This window comes from Acinonyx jubatus, chromosome C1 (assembly GCF_027475565.1).
Source record: "Acinonyx jubatus isolate Ajub_Pintada_27869175 chromosome C1, VMU_Ajub_asm_v1.0, whole genome shotgun sequence".
Classification (NCBI taxonomy): domain Eukaryota; kingdom Metazoa; phylum Chordata; class Mammalia; order Carnivora; family Felidae; genus Acinonyx; species Acinonyx jubatus.
The window spans coordinates 10,798,457-10,819,628 of NC_069381.1; the positions used below are offsets into that span (position 1 = coordinate 10,798,457).

The window sequence follows — 21,172 nt, forward strand, 5'->3', positions numbered from 1 at the left end:
ATGTGATTCCCACTTCCTGGAGCAGGGACAGGCCAAGTGCTCTGCCTGGACTGCAGAGGAGGATGGGCAGGGAGACGGGGTAGGGGGCGGGGTCCGAGGGGGGTGTCCAACGGGGGGGGCAGCCTCATGCCCACAGACCCCCCCCCCAGGCCTCGGCTGCACAGCCAGCGGCGGGCCCCGGGAGCCTCGGGTGCCCACCCAAACCTCCCTCCTGGGCTCAGTTTTCACCTCCCGGGGGAGCAGGTGCTGCTGAGCCTGAGTGACGAGGACCTGGAGCTGGGCCTGGGCGTGTGCAGCTCCCTGCACCGGCGCAAGCTCCGGCTGGCCATCGAGGACTACCGCGACGCGGAGGCGGGCAGGAGGTGGGTCTGCATGCGCGGCTGCCCCGCCTGGGCGGGGCCTCCGGGGAGAGGGGAGAAAAGTCTACCCTGAGACCCCCAGATCACACAGTGGGGGCGGGGACAGGCAGTGTGGGCTGGGCCAGGGATGGGGGATGGTGTGGTAGACCCGCAAACGCCACTGGCCAGGGAGGGGGTCGGGCTCACTCCAGTCCCGCTCTGGACCGGCCCTCCCCTTAGAAAGATGGAGATCCAGGGAATCAGGGAGGCCCCAGTGCCCTGGGATCCCCGCAGCCGCAGCCGGGAGGCCTCACACGCCCCCAGGACTCCTCTGTCTCCGAGGTCCGGCCCAAGCAGGCCTGGGAATTCGGCCAACACGTCAGCTCTGCCTCCTTCTACCTCAACCCCTAGGCCTACCATTCCGGAGAGAGGAAAGACAGCATAAGGCAGGGAGAAGCAGAACGGGACAGAGGAGAAATGGACGTGGCTTTTTTTAAGTTTATTTGTGTACTTAGAGAGGAGACAGCGTGAGTGGAGGGAGGCAAAGACAGAGAGAGGGAGACGAATGTCTCAAGCAGGCTCCACGCTGTCCGCACAGAGCCCGATGCAGGGCTGGAACTCCCCAAACTGCGAGATCATGAGCTGAGCTGAAACCGAGAGTCAGACACTTAGCTGACGGAGCTCCCCGGGGGAGCCCCAGTGAAGGGCTTTATTGCAATCTCTGCGCACAGGATTGGGGCCGGCTGGGCGGGGGCTCCTTTAGCAAGCACACCTGGGAATGGCTCCAGGTCCCTCCCCTCAGGTGTGCCCTGCTCCCCACAGGCACCCCCCCATCTTTGTCCCTCCTCCTGACCTTTCGCCAGCAGGATTTGTTGTTGGGGAGCTCACTCACCAGTCAGCTCCCAGGAAACCAGGGCCGAGCCCCCCGCCCCAATGCTCAGCGTGCGGAGGGGAACGTAGTAAATCTGACACTTTCTGTTTTGCATAATTATCTCCTTCACTGGTTTCCCCATCATTTTTGCGCAGTTAATTAATCAAACCTGGTGGTGTGTGCTATTATTTGCAGAAGCAGCTTTGCGGATTAAAAAGTGAGGGGGGTTAGGGCCGGGGACTCGGGCTGCTTTGGAAGCAGGAAACCAAACGCCTGCCTGTGAATCCTGGAGAGGGGCCCGTGGGGTGATTCCGGGGTGGAAGGAAGTACGTATGAGATCGGATCAGAAACCCGGGTAGCAGCTCAAAGCAAGCGAAGCCAAAAGCCCCTGAGCTTGTCAGCAAGTCAGGACCCTGGGGCCAGGGCTGGGGGTGAAGGATGGGGGTGGGGGAAAGCAGTACTTGCTGGGGGAGGGGAGCGGTGGGCACTAGCCTGCTTTCCTGGTGCTTCCCCTGCTGAGGGTCTCACAAGCACCTCACGCTCACCCACCCACTTCTAACCAGTGCCTCCCCCCCAAGATCCCCAGAAGCGCTCATCCTCTGCCACCCCAGCTGGAGACCCCTCCCGCACCCTGGTCCGCTCCCGGTGTGGTCAGTAAGCACTGGCCATTGACAGGGCGGGGGCTGCCTGCTTCACCCGGCGAAAATGCCAGATCGCTGCCCAAGACCCCCAAAACGGGACCGACCCCTACGAACCTCTAGGAACCAAGATTCTACAGCACCTGGAGAGGGGGTGGCTGCAGGATGGGAGCAGAGTTTGAAAAATTCTGACGGCTGTGATCAGGCCCGTTTCCAAGGAGAACGCGTCCCAGAATTAGACACCCCCAGGGCCTCCCGCAGGAGGGAGGGTCTCGTTCCCTGCGGAATTCTGGCATGTCTCTAACTTGCTGTGACCTTGCTCTCTCTCTGGGACACGGTTTCTCCACCTGTGAAGCGAAGGGGGTTAAATTAGGACAGAGGTTCTTTTAACTTGTGGAGACTGGGGCCACTTTGAGAATCTAATAAAAACGGTTGACGCTTTCCCCACAAGAGATATTACAAAACTGCTTTAACTTCATGTCCTGGGACCCTTCGGCTCCCTCACGAACCGTTTAGGGGCCCGTGAACTCTAGGGTAAGAACCCCAGTGAGCTCATCTTCAAGAACACCTCCTGTGTGGCTTCGGGCATGACGTTACCCTCTCTGGGGCTGGTTCCTCTTATCTCTAAAATACACCAGTCGCCTTATGGACACGATTTTATTTACCCATCACCACACCCATGTGGGAGAGACATCCTTACCCCCATTTTAAAGACAGAGAAAGCGAGGCCCAGAGAAATCATGGGTGCAAAGTTACATTTCAAAATCCCTAACTTTGAAGTCAATCCTCTTTCTGTTATCCTATGTTGCCTCAATGTTAAAAACATTGACCATCCCTACTAGACTTATTTGTGGAACATGGAATGCGCCCCAGACCCTGTGCTAAGAGTTTTACGCTCTCTTGTCTCTTCCAGCCCTCACGACGTCTGTGAGGCAAACACGATTAGCCCCATTTTACAGATGAGGAAACTGGGGCACCAGAGACACAAGGTCTCCAAGCTAAAGGTGATAGAGCTAGAATGGCCTCGTGTTTACAGTGCTGAATAATGACCCGGATGATACCTAAATTCTGTGCCCAAACTCGGATTTCAGGGTCTAATCCAGCCCCAGTTTGGGGTGGGGGACAATGTTAAATTTTATAAAACATCTGCATTACTTTTAAAGTCATACCGTTTTCAACTCGGGCGCTTACAATAGCTCAAACCAACAGCTGGGAAAGTGTTGCCAAGCTGAGGCCCCATGGGGACAACTTTAATGAAAAGGGAACCGTTTTTGAAGGGCAAGAGTGCATTAATTGTCAGCATGCAGATAGATATTGCTGACTGTAAATGGCTTCTCTCACGTAGGTTCCCCCATGCACCCCCCCCCCAACACACCAGCCCACGTCTTGTTGCTGAGCAAACCCTCGCTCAGGAGAGGAGGGCTTCTGGTCCCCATCAGGGCCAACCCTGGCCCCGTGGCATCTGATTAGGAAGGCTGGGAGCTCTAACTCCTGCACTGGGCAAGAGAGCCATGACAATGGCAGAGAGGCCTGGGAAGGGCCAGAAGAGGCTGGAGCCCTGCCATGGGGGGTGGGGGGGGTGGGAGGGGGTCTGCCTGGGACGTTTTCTTCCTAGAAGGGAATGTGGGCCAGAAGTTTCCAGTTCACGGGGCACCTGGGTGGCTTAGTTGGTTAAGCATCTGGCTCAGCTCAGGTCATGATCTCACGGTTCATGGGTTCAAACCCCGTGTCGGGCTCTAGTGCTGACAGCTCAGAGCCTGGAGCCTGCTTCGGATTCTGTCTCCCTCTCTCTCTACCCCTCGCCCACTCGTGCTCTCTCTGTCTCTCTCAAAAATGAATAAACATTTAAAAAAATTTAAAGAAACAAGAAGTCTGCAGTTCAGGAGCTCCGTCTGGGCAGCCTCCTGGTGGACAGGAGTCAATGCCCCACTCACCCAGCTTTGCTTTGTCTCCGATGCACTGGATTATAGAAAAGAAGCTGTTGACCATGAACTCTGAGCCAGGTGGGGAGCCCGGGTGTTTGGAGAGAGGCCACACCCAGTCCCACCCTCCAGGAGCTGACGGTGTGGTGGGCCGCTGGCCAGATGAACAGCAGGGTGACACGTGCAGGGACGGGGGACTCCCGGGGGGCTCTGGACACTGAGAAGGGCTCTGACCCAGCACTAGGGGCCGGGAAGGCTTCCGGGAGAGCGGAAGCACAGCGGAGTCCAGCGTGGTGGTGGAGAGCAGCCTGGAGACCAGGAGGCCCCGGCCTCGGAGAGCAGCCCCCAGTGGTCCTGCGGGGCTGAGGGGCAGGAGGAGGCAGAGCAACGCTGGGAGCCCACCCTTCCAATTCTTGGCGGATCTTCCACTGAAAGCACCTGCTGGGTGTCGAGCGCTAGATTGGCTCTTCAGCAGAGAACATAGTCTCTGTGCTCAGATCAGTTAATTCCTAAAGTCCCATGTGTAATTAGCGCTTTGAAGGAAATACTCAGAGGCAGAGCAGCGGGCCAGGGAAGCAACTCTAGACAAAACGGGCAGAGGAAGCTTCCGCTGGGAGGTGAGTGAGCCGTGGGCAAGGCTGGAAAGAAATGGGCCCAGGGAAAGGCAGCTCCCCCACCCAATGGGGCCAAGAGCTCAGTGCATCTGGGTGCCCCCTGAGCCTGCGGCTGTCATGGGAGAGGAGGCCACACCCTGCTGGGCGACACTAGTGACTCCTGATGTTATATCTGCAAAGGGAAGCCACCGTTTTGTTGTTCTGTTTCCTTGAGATCTACTCTTTGTTCCTTTCCCCCCTCTTTTACTGACTTTTTATCAGTTAAATGTTCCTACCCCTAGCTTACGAGCTACACTTCATTTTACTTTCCGTTGTTTCTCTGCAGTTTGTAATACGCATGCTTCGCTTACCACTGTCTGTCTTTAAATAATATTATACAACTTTGCGTATAGTCGAAGGTGCTTTCTTCTCCTGCCTTTGTGCTATTGTTTTCATCTATGTGGATTATATGTTCTGTAATACATCGTCACTATATTTCTTGTAAAATGTCCATTATTTTAGATTTAAGGAGATTTGCAAATGAGAAAAATGTTGACCCAGATATTTACCATTTCCAATCATTTTCCTTCTTAGAAAAATGTTTATACTGTGCATATTTACCATCTTAACCATTTTTAAGTGCACAGTTCAGTAGTATAAAGAACATTCACGTTGCTGTGTGGCCATCACCACCATCCATGTCCAGGACTTTCCATCTTATAACACTGAAACTGTATGCTCACAAAAACACAAACACAAACTCCCTGCTCTCCCCTCCTCCCTGTATAATGGCAAGCACACTTCTACTTTCTGCCTTTATGGTTTTGACTACTCTCAGTACCTCCTACAGTATTTGTCTTTCTGTGCCTGGCTTACATCACTTAGCGTCATGTCCTCAAGATTCATTCATGTGGTAGCATGTGTCAGATTTTCCTTTCTTTTTAAAGCTGAATAATATGCCACTGTGCATATATATATATAGCACATTTTGCTTATCCATTTCTCTGTCGATGGACACTTCTAATGGAATTGCTGGATATGATAATTCTGTTTAATTTTTTTTAAATTTTTTTTAATGTTTTATTTATTTTTGAGAGAGAGAGAGAGAGAGAGACAGAGCATGAGCGGGGGAGGGTCAGAGAGAGATGGAGACACAGAATCCGAAGCAGGCTCCAGGCTCTGAGCCATCAGCACAGAGCCCGATGCGGGGCTCGAACTCACAGACTGTGAGATCATGACCTGAGCCGAAGTCGGACACTCAACCGACTGAGCCACCCAGGCGCCCCATAATTCTCTTTAATTTTTTGAGGAACCACCATACTGTTGTCCACAGTGGCCACACCGTTTTAGATCCTCACTAACAGCACACGAAGGTTCTGATTTCACCACATCCCCAATAACACTTGTTTTCTGGGTTTTTTTTTAGCCATCCTAATGGGTATGAAGTGGTATGTCATTGCAGAGAAATTTCCATCTCTCTAGTGATGAGAGATGGGCGTCTTTTTGTGTGTTTATTGGCTTCTTGTAAGTCGTCTTTGGAGAAATGCCTGTTCAAGTTATCTGCCCATTTCTGAATCTGGTGGGTTTTTTATTGTGACTTTTAGGAGTTCTCCTCTTTATTCTTTTGTGTGGGCCAACTTGCCATACAGTTATTATTTTCTTTCCTTTTGAAGAAAGTCCATCAACATTTCCTGCAGTTTATTCTTCTGATGATGAATTCTCCCAATTTTGTTTGTTTAAAAAAAGTCTTTGTTTCTCCCTCATCTATTAAATAAACATTAATTTTTTAGAGCAGTTTCAGTTTCACAGCAAAATTGGAAGGAAGGTACAGAGATTTCCCATGGACCCCCTGCCCCCATTCCTTCACAGCCTTCCCCATAATCCACGTCTCCCGCCAGATGGAACATTTGCTACAGTTGATACACCTGCACTGACACATCATGATCGTCCAAAGTCCATAGCTTATGTTAGGGTTCACTCTTGGTGTTGTACATCCCGTGGGTTTGGACAAACATCTAATGATATGCATCCATCATTGCACTATCATGCTGAATAATTTCACTGCCCTAAAAAGTCCCCTGTGCTCCACTTGTCCATCCCTCCCTCTTCCTAACCCTGGCGACCACTACTACTCTTTTTACTGTCTCCGTGGTTTTGCCTTTTCCAGAATGACATAGAGTTGAAATCGTACAATATGTAGCCTCTTCAGATTGGCTTCTTTCACTTAGTGATGTGCACTTAAGTTTCCTCCACTGGGAAGATTTTAAGCAAAGGAGGGACATGACCTGATTGATGGTTTTAAAAGACTGTCTGGCCACTGTGGGGAAAAGTGGATTAGAAGGGGTGGAGCAGGTGGCGGGGGCGGGGGGGGGGGGGGCCGGAAGTAAGGAAGCAATTGCTGAAATCTGTGCCAGAGGTGGTGGTAGATTGAACCCAGAAAAGGAGAAAAGGGGACAGACACACTGACCAGAGTGATTGATAGACCCGGCGGGGGAGGGAGGAGGAGGGCAAGTGAGGCCCGGGAGCTAGATGATGGTGGGCAACAGGGCAGAGCTGGGAAAGGGGACAGGGCATTTCATTTGGAGCCCATTAAATGTGAAATGCGTGACAGTCAGAAAATGCTAGGAGGGCAGTTAGTGAGAAACTGGGTCTCAGAAGACAGGAGAGGGGAGAGATGAGAATTTGGGAGTCCTCATTTACAGATGTATCCAGAGCCCTGGAAATGATGCCACCAGGGAACAGAGAGCACAGGGGAGAAGAAGGAAAGAAAGGGGCCACGAGATGAGGGGAGACGTGCCCATTACACCATCCATCCCAGGCACAGCAGTCAGTAGCTGCTAAGCGCGTATTGGTGGAATGAAGGAAGGACAGCAAGGAGCCAGGCAGGAGCCCCAGCAGGGTGGGTGGTGTGGTCGCCCCGGCTGCCGTCCTGGGGAAGGGACTGGGGAGGGCTCAGAGTCCAGGGAGAGGCAGGGTTGCCCAGAGTGGGCGGAACAGAGTGGAAAGGAGGCAGCCGAGTCAGGTGGGAGTGAAAATCCCACCCAGGTCTCCAGCTTGAGTGGCTGGTAGGGCAGCTCTTAGAGATGAGTGCACAGGGAGGGGGCTGGAAAGTGGGTGAGAGGTGTTCCATCCGGGGCGGGGCGGGGAGGATGCTGGTCCCAATCCCGGACCTGGGGAAGGGGGCGGTGTCTCCCCGTGGGCCCACATTTCCCTATAACATCCTGACCCCTCTGTAGTGGACCCGCCCACCTGGCAGCCCCGGGGGTCATTTCTCGAGTCCCTCGGTAGGCGGGCTGGGCTGTGCTAATTCCTTCTGTCCCGCTGCCACCGTGTGGCGATTAGGGGAATGACAGCCGGAAGGACCTCTTGGTCCGGAGCACGCACCTTTTTATCCCTTTGAGTCTTCGTTGTGCACCTACTATGTGTGCAGCACTGAGCTAGGTTCTGTGTGGGATACAGAGGATCTGAGGTCTAGCAGTGAGGTGAGAGGGCTTGGAGTGGGCAAAACGGGGGATTTAATTCTGATTTCAAGACACGCCACGGTGTGACTTTGAGGAGAGGCGGCCCAGGCCGTGGCTTTGCAGGCTTCAGGGCTTCGGTAGAGGGACATTCCCAGGGGACCGTGCCCAGGGACAGGCTGAGGATGCCGAGGGCTCCCAGAGGTGCTGCTTCCCACTGCACATGTTCCTGCTGCTCTGCCACTGTCCCTTCCCACTCAGCGTGTCTGAATGTGCTCTCTCCTCTTTTCCTGTCCCCTTTGTCTGCCTCTCTGTTGATCCTTTTTCTGCTCTTTGGGGGCTCGCTCTCTGTTTCTCTGTGTCTGTCTTTCTGTCTGTCTCTGTCTCCTCCCGCCCCCTGTGCCCACCTCTCTCCCCATCTCTGCTTTGTCTCTCTCTTCCTGTCTCTTCAATCCATCCCTTTTCCTGTCCGTCTCCCCGATTTCCTGGTCCCCCACACTCCCCCGCCCTGTTGTTTCCCCTCTATCTTTGTCTCTGCCCATCTCCGCCCCATTTCTTCCCATCCCTCTGTTCCTGCCACCTGTCCCCCACCCATCCCTCTTTCTGGCCATGTCTTTCCTCGCCAGCCTGTCCAAAGCTGCTGACCTGGACCATCACTGGGTGGCCAAGGCCTGGCTGAATGACATCGGCCTGTCCCAGTACTCTCAGGCCTTCCAAAACCACCTGGTCGACGGGCGGATGCTACACTCCCTGATGAAGCGGGACCTGGAAAAGCACCTGAACGTGTCCAAGAAGTTCCACCAGGTCAGCATCCTGCTGGGGATCGAGCTGCTGTACCAAGTGAACTTCAGCAGGGAGGTGAGGACCAGGGCAGGAGGTGGGGGCACCTCCCACAGCCCTTCTTCCCACACTGGTACCCACTGTCTGTCCACCCGACTACCTGCCCATCGCTCCATCCACACACATCCATCCGCCCCTTCCTCACTCCCTCCCTCTTCCAACAACTGCTTGTTGGGCATCATCAGGCCCGGTGCCCAATTCAGAGGAAGTGGGGAACCCTCATCCAAGAGCTCACTGCTGATCAGGGAGAACCACATAGAAGCTGGAGCCACAATACCATGGAAAGTTGCCCCGGTGAGGAAAGCCTGGGGCTTTATGAAAATCCAAAGGAGTCGTTTCCAGAGGAATCAGGGAGGGCGTCCCAGAGAGAGTGACAGCTGAACTGAGGCCTTGAACAGGGAGGCCAGGTAGGCAACCGGACAGCAGGGGGGAGAGTTAGAGTTTGGACTCTGAGCGCCCCCTTGATTCGGAGCCCTGCCAAGCCGGACGGCACGGGACATGCGCCTCAGCTCCCCGGGGACCAAATATCCCTGAGGGAGGGGCCCTCAGCTGCAGAGTGGAATCAGTCCAGATGGTTTCCTTTTCTTCGAATGTGACGTCAGAGCACAAGAGCTGGGGGTCAGGAGGAGAGGCATAGAAAAGGGCGCCGTCCAGCTCTCCAGCCCTTCGCACACGCCCAGCACAGGACCCGAGGCACAGGCCCCGGGCCCCCGGGAGCCCCAGGCTGGGTGAAGGACGTGGATGTGCAGGAAGATCGTGAGAGTCAAGTGTGGAAAAGGGCTTGGTGCACTGGGGCTGGTCAGGGCAGGTTGGAGAAATCCATGGGCCAGCGGGGGGCAGAAATCCATGTGTCCACCCCGAGCCCAGGAGTCCTTGTCTGGGAGCCAGTCCCCCCAAGGGGGCTTGCGAAAGGGGACCAGGCTGATCCCTCTACAGGCCGCCGTGGGTGACGTTTTGTGCCTGGGTGACACTTGTTGCCCCCAGGGGCTGGGTGGACCCACAACAGACCTAGCCCCTCATGGAAGGGCCACATTGTTGGGCACCCACTCTGTGTCAGGAGAGCGGCGGACAGGGACGCACAAACCCGGCAGCCTCTGGGGGTCTCACCCAGCCCTCCACCCCAGAAGCAGGCTTCTCCCCATTTCCCACGACGAACGGCCGAGCCCCAGCCTGACGTGGCCAGAGAAGCTGGGGCTCGCCGGCCAGAACTCCCCCCTGTACTGTCATACCAGGGTCCCCCCAACACGGCGGACCCTCGCTCCTTGTCATCTCTGTGTAGCCACCCCCCCACCCCGACACACCAGCTGACCCACTGTCTTCCCCCCACAAGGCCCTCCAGGAACGCCGTGCCCGCTGCGAGACCCAGAACATAGACCCTGTGGTCTGGACCAACCAACGGGTGCTCAAGTGGGTGCGGGACATCGACCTGAAGGTGAGAGGCGGTGATGGGCTGGGGGCGACTCGCAGGCATGTGCCAATCCCATGCACGTTTGTGTGCCTATTTTGTGGGAGTGGGGTGTCCGCCCAGGCTGCTGAGAGTGCCTGCCTCCTGTCGCTCAAGAGGAGGGAGCGCTCACCCCGCCCCCGCAGCGGGACCCCCATTAATGATGCCTTTCTCGTAGCAGGAGTAGAGAGGCTGGGCTGTCCCCTGAAGCCTGGGTCGGGTTGGATCTGGGTTTCTCTTCTCACTGGACAAGTATTTATGGGCTGCCTGCCAAGGTCTGGGGATATGTCAGTGACAAAATAGTCTTGGTGACCGTCCTCATGGCCGTAAAGGAGTGAGGGGATCCCCCTTGGGCTTCAACTGACCGGTCCCCAGGGGGACAAGCCTTTGCTGTGGGGGACATGTCCCCACTTGCAGCTGAGGGCACCTCAAGCCGGCAGGGCAGCCTCAGGACAACAGGGTAGCCCCCTCAGACTAGCAGGGCAGCCCCCCAAGGCTGACCAGCCCTGTGCCTCGCCCTCAGGAGTACGCAGACAACCTGACCAACAGCGGCATCCACGGTGCTGTGTTGGTGCTGGAGCCCACGTTCAATGCCGAGGCCATGGCCACTGCCCTGGGCATCCCCAGCGGGAAGCACATCCTTCGGAGACACCTGGCAGAGGAGATGACTGCCGTCTTCCACCCAGCCAAGTGAGTGTGGGCTGCTGGCTCCCGCTCTGGGGCTCGAGGAGATAAGCCTGACTTCCTCAGGGCCCCCTCACTTCCCGCACCCCCTTCTCCCCTACCACATGGAGGCCTCCTTTGACACAGAGGAAACTGGGGCTCCGAGAAGCAAGGTGCTTTAGCGTGAAGGTCACAGAGGAGGGGTCAGGTCTTGAATGAAGTGTGTGGTGAAATCCCCAAACTCCCCCGGCATTTAGGGAAGGGAAAGTGAATAGCACAGGTGTAAGGAAAGACCCTGCGAGGGTGGGGTGTGGGCTGGGGAGGACTCGCACCGGCTGGAGAGGTCAAGGTGGCCAGTCGGGCAGGGAGAGCTGTGGAGACGGAGGTTTGGAGGCGGCGATCGAGCAGACTGATGGTGCTGATGGTCCCGGGGAGCAGGCTGTGTCAGCCCACCGACCCCAGCCTCCTCAGCTGAAAAGTGGCCAGAGAAGAAGCACCTGGACAGATGACCCAGACCCCCTCCCAGTGGATTCTGTCCACAAAATAATTACCGTTAGGCTAAGGTTTATTGGACACTTGCTATGGGTACCAATTTCATCCTCGTGACAACACCAAGAAGTCAGTGTCACCAACCCTCCTTTGAAAATGGAGAAACTAGGGGCGCCTGAGTGGCTCAGCTGGTTGAGCGTCCGACTTCGGCTCAGGTCACGGTCTCTCAGCCAGTGAGTTTGAGCCCTGTGTCGGGCTCTGTGCTGACAGCTCGGAGCCTGGAGCCTGCTTCAGACGCTGTGTCTCCCTCTCTCTCTGACCCTCTCCCGTTCATACTCTATCTCTCTCTCTGTCTCAAAAATAAATAAACGTTAAAAAAAAAATTTTTTTTTTAAATAAATAAATAAATGGAGAAACTTGTTCAAAGGGGCCAAGGTCCCTGCCCCAGGTCACACAGCTAGAAAGTAGCAGAGCCCAGATTTGCCCTTTGTTCTGTTAATATGACATATTACATCGACTGATTTCCATACGTTGGAAACCTTGCATTCCTAGGATAAATCCCACTTGGTCGTGGTGTATATTCCTTTTCATATGTTGCTGGACGAAATTTGCTGGCATTTGCATGAGGATTTTTGCATCTGTATTTATATATTTTTTAATTGTTTAAGTTTATTTATTTATTTTTGAGAGAGAGCGTGCACAAGTGGGAGAGGGGCAGAGAGAGAGGAGACACAGCGTCTGAAGCAGGCTCCAGGCTCTGAGCTGTCAGCACAGAGACCGACGCGGGGCTTGAACTCACAAACCGTGAGATCATGACCTGAGCTGAAGTCAGGTGTTCAACCACCTGACTAACCCAGGCACCCCATGCATCTATATTTATAAAGGATGTTGATCTATAGAGTTTTTTTTTTTCTTGTGATATTTTTGTCTGGTTTTGGTATCAGAGTAATACTGGTCTCATAGGTTAAATTGGGAAGTATTCTCTCCCCTCCTTTTTTTTTTTTTTTTTTTTTTTTTGGAAGAGTTTGTGAAGGATTGGTTTTCATTATTCCTTAAACATTTAGTAGAATTCACTGATGAAGCCTCATGGTCCCGGACTGTTCTTCGGGGAATTTTTTTTTCCCTACTTCAATTTTCTTTGTTACAAACCTATTCAGAATTTCTATTTCTTCTTGAATCAGTTTCAGTAGTTTATATCTTTCTAGAAATTTGTCCGTTTTGCCGAGGTTAGCTAATTCGTTGGCATGTAATTGATTATATAATCACTTCCTGATAGCCTCTCCTATTTCTGTAAAGTTGGTAGTAATGTCCCCTCTCTCATTCCTGGTTTTAGTAATTTAAGTCTTTACTCTTTAATTGTCGGTGAGTCTAGCTAAGGCTGTGTCCATTTTGCTGACTGAGCTCAGATTTGAATCGGTGGCTCTCTGAGTCAGAACCCCGAGTGCTGAACCCCCAAACCACATGAAGCCTCAAGAAGCAGCTGGAACACACCCTGTGTTATGCAGGTGGAGACACTGAGGCTTAGGGGGTGGGGGGAGTTGTGTATTAGTGGCGACAATCCAGAAGTCCCGAGTTGCCCTTCCCCATCAGCAGGCTAATACCTAAGTGTTTCTCAAAGCGTGGTCCATGGACTCCTGCAGCAGAATCATCGGTGCCCTTGTGAAATGCAGATCCCCTGGCCCTGACTCAGATCTGCAGGACCCTTATCTGCTGGTAGAGCCCAGGAATGTACATTCTGAGCATTTTGAGGTAGTTCTATGGAGACCAACGTTTGACGAGGACCCTATTCCATGAGCCGTACATCAACAGGTGCAGGAAAAAGGCTTTTCTCCTAAGAATTGTCCCCTTCCCTGACCTCCCTTCTGGAGCATTGTGATCTGTAATGGCCTTAATACATTCTGAGTCCTGGAGGGGCAGCACTAGCTAAACATTAGCAGGCACTCATGTGTCTGATTAAACCCTTGAGCACTCCTGAGCTAACAGGTGCATTAAAAGGACTGTCCAGGATTTGAGGCTGAGCACTGGGGAAGTTTCTGGTGGGGAGCAAATAGGGTGGGTTCTTATGCTGTGGACAGGCCAAAGACTCCTTTAAGAACAAGGTGAAAGTGGGGCACCTGGGTTGCTCAGTCGGTTAGGCATCCGACTTCAGCTCACGGTTCATGGGTTCGAGCCCCGCATCGGGCCCTGTGCTGACAGCTCGGCGCCTGGAGCCTGCTTCGGATTCTGTGCCTCCCTCTCTCTCTGCCCCTCCCCTGCTCGCGCTCTGTCTCTCTCCCTCAAAAATAAAATGAACATTAAAAAATTTGTTTAAGAATAAGAGGAAAGCAATCCTTCCTGATAGCAGGATAAGGAAGAGGAAAGTGGACTCTTCTCATCTTACAGGCAAGGAGTCAGAGCTGGTCAGCCAGGGCACTGAGAGGCTCCACCAGCCCAGACCCCAGGCCCACCTCCCTGCTGTCACCTCTGCACCATGCTGCTTCCTTCTGTGTGTCCGTCCATGGCCCGTGCATCGGGTCTCGGTGTGGCATCTGAGACCCCTTTGCTGAGAACCTGCCACAGCCCAGGGGAAGAGATTTCAGTCAGCTTAGGGGAAACAGAACTTCATGAGTTTCTAAGAAATTCTGGAGACCACCCCCTGTTGGTACAAGTGTCCCCAGCTAAGCAGAACACCAGTGGAGACGGTGACCCCCAGGCATGTGGTGAGATGAGTGGGAGGGTCAGATGGGTTTATATTAACCAAGATCCTCGGGCTTTGCCCCAGGACATCTCAGCGGTGGCCCAAGCAGTGAAACTGCCCTGCCCATTGCCCTCTTGCTCCCTGTCCTTCTGCTGCTGACTTTAGCTTTCCAGAGAGAGGGGGCAGGGCAGGTGGTGCTGGTCCTTTGGGGTGAGTTCTTCCAGAATACTCTGATGGGGTGGAAGGATTCAGATGGAGAAACATCCCTGACCATTGAATAGATACCAAGGGCTAACCCGAGACTCCATCCCGGATTGAATCCAAGGCTTGGGGGGACCAGGTGACGGTTGTGGGAATAACACTTGGCAATTTGACTTGCAAGTTATCACCAGCAAAGTTCTGTCTCATTCCTTATTTCATCTGATCCTCATCCCTAAGAAGGAAGCTGGATGAGAAGGGATCATTGTGCCATTTTTTAAAGTTTATTTTTATTTATTTTCAGAGAGAGAGATAGAGAGCAAGCAGGGGAAGGGCAGAGAGAGCAGGAGACAGAATCCCAAGCAGGCTCCGAGCTCTCAGCGCAGAGCGCGACTCGGGGCTCAATCTCACAAACCGCAAGATAGTGACCTGAGCTGAAATCAAGAGTTGGACGCTTAACCAACTGCGCCACCCCAGGCGCCCCAGATCATTGCCCCGTCGTATGGGTGAGAAAACTAGCTTCAGAGAAGTGCAGTGGCTCCATAAGAGTAGCCAGTGGCCATGCCAGTGTCTCCCAAGGACCCAGTGGCTTTCCACCATGCTGGCAAGTTTACGGGGGTGCTGACGAGCACCTGCTCCCACTCCCCAGTAGACCCTGAGGCCCTGTGACCACTTAGAGAGGAGGGGGGCAGGCCGCTCAGAGCACATCAGGAGGCTGCAGTCACCCCATACTGTGGCCCAGGGCCACGGATTCAGGGAACATTAGCATCCACACCTGACCCCGGGAGAGGCACGTTCCCAGCGTTACTAAGTCCCAACATGACATCGTCTTCTCCCGCCTCCTCCTGTCTCTGTGACAAGACACACACCCAAACGAGCAGTGTCTCACATCCTCTCGCGGCATCTGCCCTGACACGCGCCTCCTGCTTCTCCTGATAAACCCCCGTCCAGCACCAACTGTGTGTCAGTCCTCTGTGAGTTCCAGATCCAGAGAAATAAACCAGGGGACAAAAAGGATGCAGGGAGTAGCCGTGGTGTTCCAAAGGCATTTGCTGCAGCCCCGGAGCAGCCAAATGGAAAGTCTGCATGGAAATAGGGGACTGTCCCCAGCGTCGGCCTGGAGGATGATACAGCCCATCACTAACAGAGTCAGGGACAGGGATGGGTCCTTCCAGAATGCCCACTTATATTCTGCTTGGATATGAGGTCAGAGATGGAGTTCTCTGTATTTTTGTTTAATGTGTATTTATTTTGAGAGAGAGAGACAGCGTGAGCAGGAGAGGGGCAGAGAAGGAGGGAGAGGGAGAATCCTAGGCAGGCTCCATGCTGAGAGCCTGACCCGGGGCTCAAACTCACAAACTGTGAGATCACGACCTGAGCCAAAATCAAGAGTCTGTTGCTTAACCAACTGAGCCACCCAGGGGCCCCCCAGAGTGTCCGCTAGATCTCTGAAGCAGCAGACAAACTTTGTATCTTCTTACTCATTCCCATTCTATGGCCTCATGACCCACAGTCCAGAGGTTGCCATTTTGTTTCCAAAAATGGAAGAATCGGCCAACATCTCCCTCTCCTCCTCCCTTTTCCTTCCCTCCTGCAGAGGCAGCTCTAGGGTGCGGTCATCAAACTGCCACAGCCACTGGCTGCCCTCTGCCACGGGCCCGGCTCAGGGCCTAGCATTTGATAGCTACCAGGAGACACATACTAGGAGCCCCATTTCACGGATGAGGAAACTGAGGTACAAGAGGGTTACCTATCTTGCCTGGACCCATCAGCTGATAAACAGTGGAGCTGGGATTTAAACCATCATACGCTGCTTCTTCCCTGAAGCGTGAGCTGAATGACCAAACAACAGCGGGAGGTGTCAAGGCCCCTCCCTGAACCCCTCCCAGGGGGACTTTTGAGCCTTTGTCCCAGGGTATAAATGCCCAGGTTCAACTGCAATAATGGAGGTTAAGACCTATCTCTCTCTCTCTCTCTCTCTCTCTCTCTCTCTCTCTCTCTCTCTCTCTCTCTCCTAAATGTGGTTCGGTACTGGTGGGAACAACCCTTTCTCTGAGCCCCCCAGGATGCCCCCGACAATGAAGGACAATCTTCCTGATGGATTTGTTCTTCAACCCACCCACCATCTTCTTTAAAAAAAAAATTTTTTTTTTAATGTTTACTTATTATTGAGAGACAGAGAGAGACAGAGCATGAGCATGGGAGGGGCAGAGACAGAGAGGGAGACACAGAATCTGAAACAGGCTCCAGGCTCTGAGCTGTCAGCACAGAGCCCGACGTGGGGCTTGAACTCACAGACCACGAGATCATGAGCTGAACTGAAGTTGGACGCTTAACCGACTGAGCCACCCAGGTGCCCCCCAAATCTCTGATTCTTGCAAGGACACCAGTCATATCGGACTGTGGACCACTCGAATGACCTCATTTTAACTTAATTACCTACCTCCACAAAGAATCCTCTCCAAACACGGTCACATTCTGAGGTAGGACTTCATAATTTTTTTTTAATGTTTACTTATTCTTGAGAGAGAGAGAAAGAGAGAGCATGAGCATGGGAGGGGCAGAGAGAGGGGGAGACACAGAATCCGAAGCAGGCTCCAGGCTCTGAGCTGTCGGCATGGAGCCCGATGTGGGGGTTGAACTCGTGAACTGCAAGATCATGACCTGAGCCGAAGTTGGACGCTTAACCGACTGAGCCGCCCAGGCGCCCCGAGAAGAGCTTTTACGCACCCCTCTCTGCAGAACACACAGCCCAGGTGACGTACCTGCTCGGAGGTCAGGCCAGGCCACTCCACTGGTGTGGAGCCCAGGGTCCTACGCTGTCCTCCAGGGTCCGGATCTTGATCCTAGAGGCTCAAGGTCAAGTTCCATCCCTGCCACCGAGGATCTCGTGAATCCTCAGGTAAGGCCTGACTTCTACATCTTCTCCAGGAGGAAGCCGAGGGCCCCGACAGCTCTCCCAAGCTCATTCAATGGCTAGTGTCCCCAAGTCAGGAGGATTTAACGCACTTCGATGCATGACAGCAAACTGCTGGCTGCGTGAGTTTAGATTTTCATGGCTTCTGCATTGGAACGGCTTCCCCACTAGACCCGGGGAGCCCCCAGCACCCACGGATCTGAAAACTCAGCTTGATTTGCCCTCCAACCTGCCAGCACCACCTACATGCCACCTCTCCCCTGCCTTAAACCCCCTCGACAAAGTTTGCCCCGGAAGCAGGACTTCTCTGGGCAGCTTTAAAAACCCTAGAGGGTTCATTTCTCTTAGCAAGTCTGCCTTCATGTTAGCTTGGGCCAAGGCTCTCAGCTCCCACCACCCCGATCCCTGGCTGCCTGTCAATCAGAGCCGACTCCTTTGCAAAGTGTTCTAAATGTTACTATGAACCCTTATTGTGGCCATTTATTGGACGTCAGCTAAGCTTCGAAGCACGTTTTAACTAACATCATAAAGTTGGCTACATTATAATCCCCGTTTTGCAGACCTAGAAACCAAGCTTCCAAGAAACGAAATGGCTTGCTCAAGGTCACACAGCCAATGAAAGGTAGAGCCGGGATTTCAATCCTGCTAGAGCTCCGAGAAATTCTCTGGACATAAGCGGCTTGGATCTGGCAAGGTTGACAGAGAACATGCACAAGGCTCCCGCCAGGGCTACAGCCTACCCTCCAGGCAAAGGCTGAACGCCGGAGCCCAGGGGAGACGGGGGTTTGGCCAACAGAGGGACGCCTGGGTGGCTCAGTCAGTTGGGTTTCTTGATTTCAGTTCAAGTCATGATCTCACAGTTCGTGGTTTCAAGCCCCACGTTGAGCTCCACACTGATCATGGAGACTGCTTAAGATTTTCTCTCTCTCCCTCTGCGCCTCTCTTCCACTCACACGCACGCAAACTCTCTCTCTCTCCCTCTCTATCAAATAAAAAAAAAAAAGGTTAGATAGTAAATATGTTAGCACTTGGGAATTGTGTCAAAACACAGACACTCGGTCTATATCAAAAATATATGGGGGGGGGGAGGAGGAGCCAAGATGGTGGAACAGCATGGAAGTTTTTTGTGGGTCTCGTGTCCATGAAATGCAGCCAGACCAACACTGAACTAACCTACACACCTAGAAAACTAGAGCATTAACACGACAATCTGCACAACCTGAACCACAGAATTCAGCAGGTACGCCGCACGGAGAAGTGAACTTGGGGAGCGAGAAGCCACGGTGGGCAGGGAGGTGCTTTTGCGAGGGGAGAGAGGACGGAGTCAAGGGTCGGGGGGAGAATACGGGAAAAGCACCCCTCCCCAAAAGCAGCTGGAGAGAAAGTGGAAAATTGGAAACAGCCGCAGGGACTGAACTAAAAAGGGAGAAAGGAGAAAGAAGAGGGTTTAAATTCCATTAAGACTGTAATAAACAAGGGGAGCGCAAAGGCTGCAACTCCCCAGCTCGATACCTGGCGGTGGGTGCTCTGGCGGGAAGGGCGAATCCCCAGGAGCAGAGCGGGGTCCAGGAGGTTCTCGGGCCACACGGGGAGAAGCGGTTCCACGGCCGGAAGGACTTCCCCTGGAGGCTGTGAGGCCACCTGGGCCCAGCAGACCCCAGAGAACGGCCGGATCGCTGGTGCTGGAACGAGGTCGTTAAGGGTGAAGCCTGGTGCCAGATGCGAGTTGCGATTTTCCATAATCCCTGAAAGGCTGCTGCTGCGCTAGCTCGCGAACTTTTTCTGGGGCGGCTGGCACCCGGCCGCGGTCTCTGGGCTCCGGCAGCAGCACGGTTTGGCGAACTTTCCTGGGTGCGGCCGGCGTCGGCCGTTGCCGGGGGAGACCCGCCCGCAGAGGGGCGGAAGGGGCCGAAGCGGCAGCCCTTCGGAAGTAAGGGGCCGGGGAAAACAGCCGCGTCTGAGACAAAACTCGGGAGAGAGCGACTGCCTGGGGCCTGGTCACGGAGAGGCAAGAAGCGGGGAGCGGACAAGAGCTGAAGACAGAGGACGGGTGTGCGACTGCTGATGGGGAGAACAGACCGGGTAGCTGGGTGGCGCCATTTCACCGCTCCCGCGCATGCGCATACGCACCTACGAGCGCCACAAGAACCCACCCCAGGAGGCTGGCGGCGCCATCTAGTGGAGAGCGGAGCCGTTACACTGAGCCCCGGGTCAACCTCGTTGTTCAAGAACACACGTCTCACCGCCTGCTGAGTTTATGGACCATAAAGCGCTTCCTAGGCTGACTTCTAGGGGAAAATGAAGCAATTTCAGTCCTATTTCAATCTGGTAGCAAGTCCATCTATCCCATTTTCTTTCTTTTTTCTTCTTTTTCACTTCTTTTCGTTTTCTTGAATACAGAAAGAGAAAAATTCATTTTTATTTTCAATTTTTATTAAAAATATTTTTCTTTAATTTTTATTACTATATTTTTACTCTTATGTAAATTTTTTCGAGTTCTGTTTTGCTTCCATAATTTTATTTTCGTTTACTTCAGTGTGTTCACCTTTTCAAATTTTCAAACGATCTCCTTTTTTTTCTTTTCTTTTTCGCTTCTTTTCTTTTTCTTGAATGCAGAAAGAGAAAAACTTCATTTTTACCTTCAATTTTTATTAAAAATATTTTTCTTTGTTTTTTTACTACATTTTTTACTTCTGTGTAAATGTTTTCAAATTCTATTTTACTTCCAACATTTATTTTAGTCTAATACAGTGTATTCACCTTTTCAAAGTTTCAAACGATTTCCTTTTTTCTTCCTTTTCTTTTTTCTCTTTTTCGTTTTTTTCTTTTTCTTGAATGCAGAAAGAGAAAAACTTCATTTTTACCTTCAACTTTTATTAAAAATATTTTTCTTTATTTTTTTCTATTTTTTTTTGCTTTTATGTAAATTTTTTCAAATTCTATTTTACTTCCACCATTTTATTTTAGTCTACTTCAGTGTATTCACTTTTTCAAATTTTCAAACGATTTCCTTTTTGCCTTTTTTTCTTTTTTCTCTTTTTTCTCTTTCTCGTTTCTTTTCTCCTTCTTGAATATGGAAAAAGAAAAATTCATTTTTATTTTTAATTTTTAATAAAATAGTTTTCTTTAATTTTTTCTACTATATTCTTTACTTCTGTGTATGTTTTTGCAAATTCTGTTTTACCTCCATCATCTCATTTTAGTCTACTTCAGTGTATTCATTTTTTTCAAACTGTCAAATGATTTCCTTTTTTTTCTTCCCTCCCGTTTTTTTTCTCTAATCTGTCAAACCACTTTCAACACCCAGACCAAAACACATCTAGGATCTAGCATCATTTATTCAATTTGTGTGTGTGTGTGTGTGTGTGTGTGTTTAAGTTTTTAATTTTAATCTTTTTTAAATTTTAATATTTTTAAAATGTTAATTGTTCTCCCTCATTAATTCCTTTTCTCCCTTCAAAATGACAAAATGAAGGAATTCACCCCAAAAGAAAGAGCAGGAAGAAAGGACAGCCAGGGACTTAACCAACACAGATACAAGCAAGATGTCTGAACCAGAATATAGAATCACAATAATAAGAATACTAGCTGGAGTTGAAAATAGATTAGAATCCCTTTCTGCAGAGATAAAAGAAGTAAAGCTAGTCAGAATGAAATAAAAAATGCTATAACTGAGCTGCAATCACGAATGGATGCCGCAGCGGCAAGGATGGATGAGGCAGAACAGAGAATCAGCGATATAGAGGACAAACTTATAGAGAATAATGAAGCAGAAAAAAAGAGGGAGATCAGGGCAAAAGAGCACGATTTAAGAATTAGAGAAATCAATGACTCATTAAAAAGGAACAACATCAGAATCACAGGGGTCCCAGAAGAGGAAGAGAGAGAAATAGGGGTATGTGAGCAAATCATAGCGGAAAACTTTCCTAACCTGGGGAAAGACACAGACGTCAAAATCCAGGAAGCACAGAGGACCCCCCAGTGGATTCAACAAAAACCGACCATCAACAAGGCATATCATAGTCAAATTCACAAAATACTCAGGCAAGGAGAGACTCATGAAAGCAGCAAGGGAAAAAAAGTCCCTAACCTACAAGGGAAAACAGACCAGGTTTGCAGCAGAC

General features: G+C 51.9%; 1 protein-coding gene and 1 long non-coding RNA gene across 4 annotated transcripts in view; one reads left to right on the forward strand and one right to left on the reverse strand.

Annotated features, from left to right (window-relative positions):
* KAZN (kazrin, periplakin interacting protein) overlaps positions 1-21,172 on the forward strand; it is a 1,065,865-nt gene that overhangs the window by 1,036,939 nt on the left and 7,754 nt on the right. For 2 of the 3 annotated variants that reach the window (XM_027060832.2, XM_053203924.1), the window contains 4 exons: positions 244-362; positions 8,447-8,678; positions 9,991-10,092; positions 10,628-10,794. In XM_027060832.2, coding sequence (XP_026916633.2) covers positions 244-362; positions 8,447-8,678; positions 9,991-10,092; positions 10,628-10,794 — 620 coding nt within the window. Of the gene's footprint in view, positions 1-243; positions 363-8,446; positions 8,679-9,990; positions 10,093-10,627; positions 10,795-11,132; positions 11,604-21,172 lie in introns of those variants that run through there. The other variant, XM_027060833.2, reaches the window with a different exon arrangement.
* LOC128311913 (uncharacterized) lies at positions 153-19,251 on the reverse strand. Its single transcript, XR_008290605.1, has 3 exons — positions 18,561-19,251; positions 1,965-2,194; positions 153-985 (listed from the first exon to the last, which is right to left on the reverse strand). It is a non-coding gene; the product is annotated as an uncharacterized LOC128311913 (long non-coding RNA).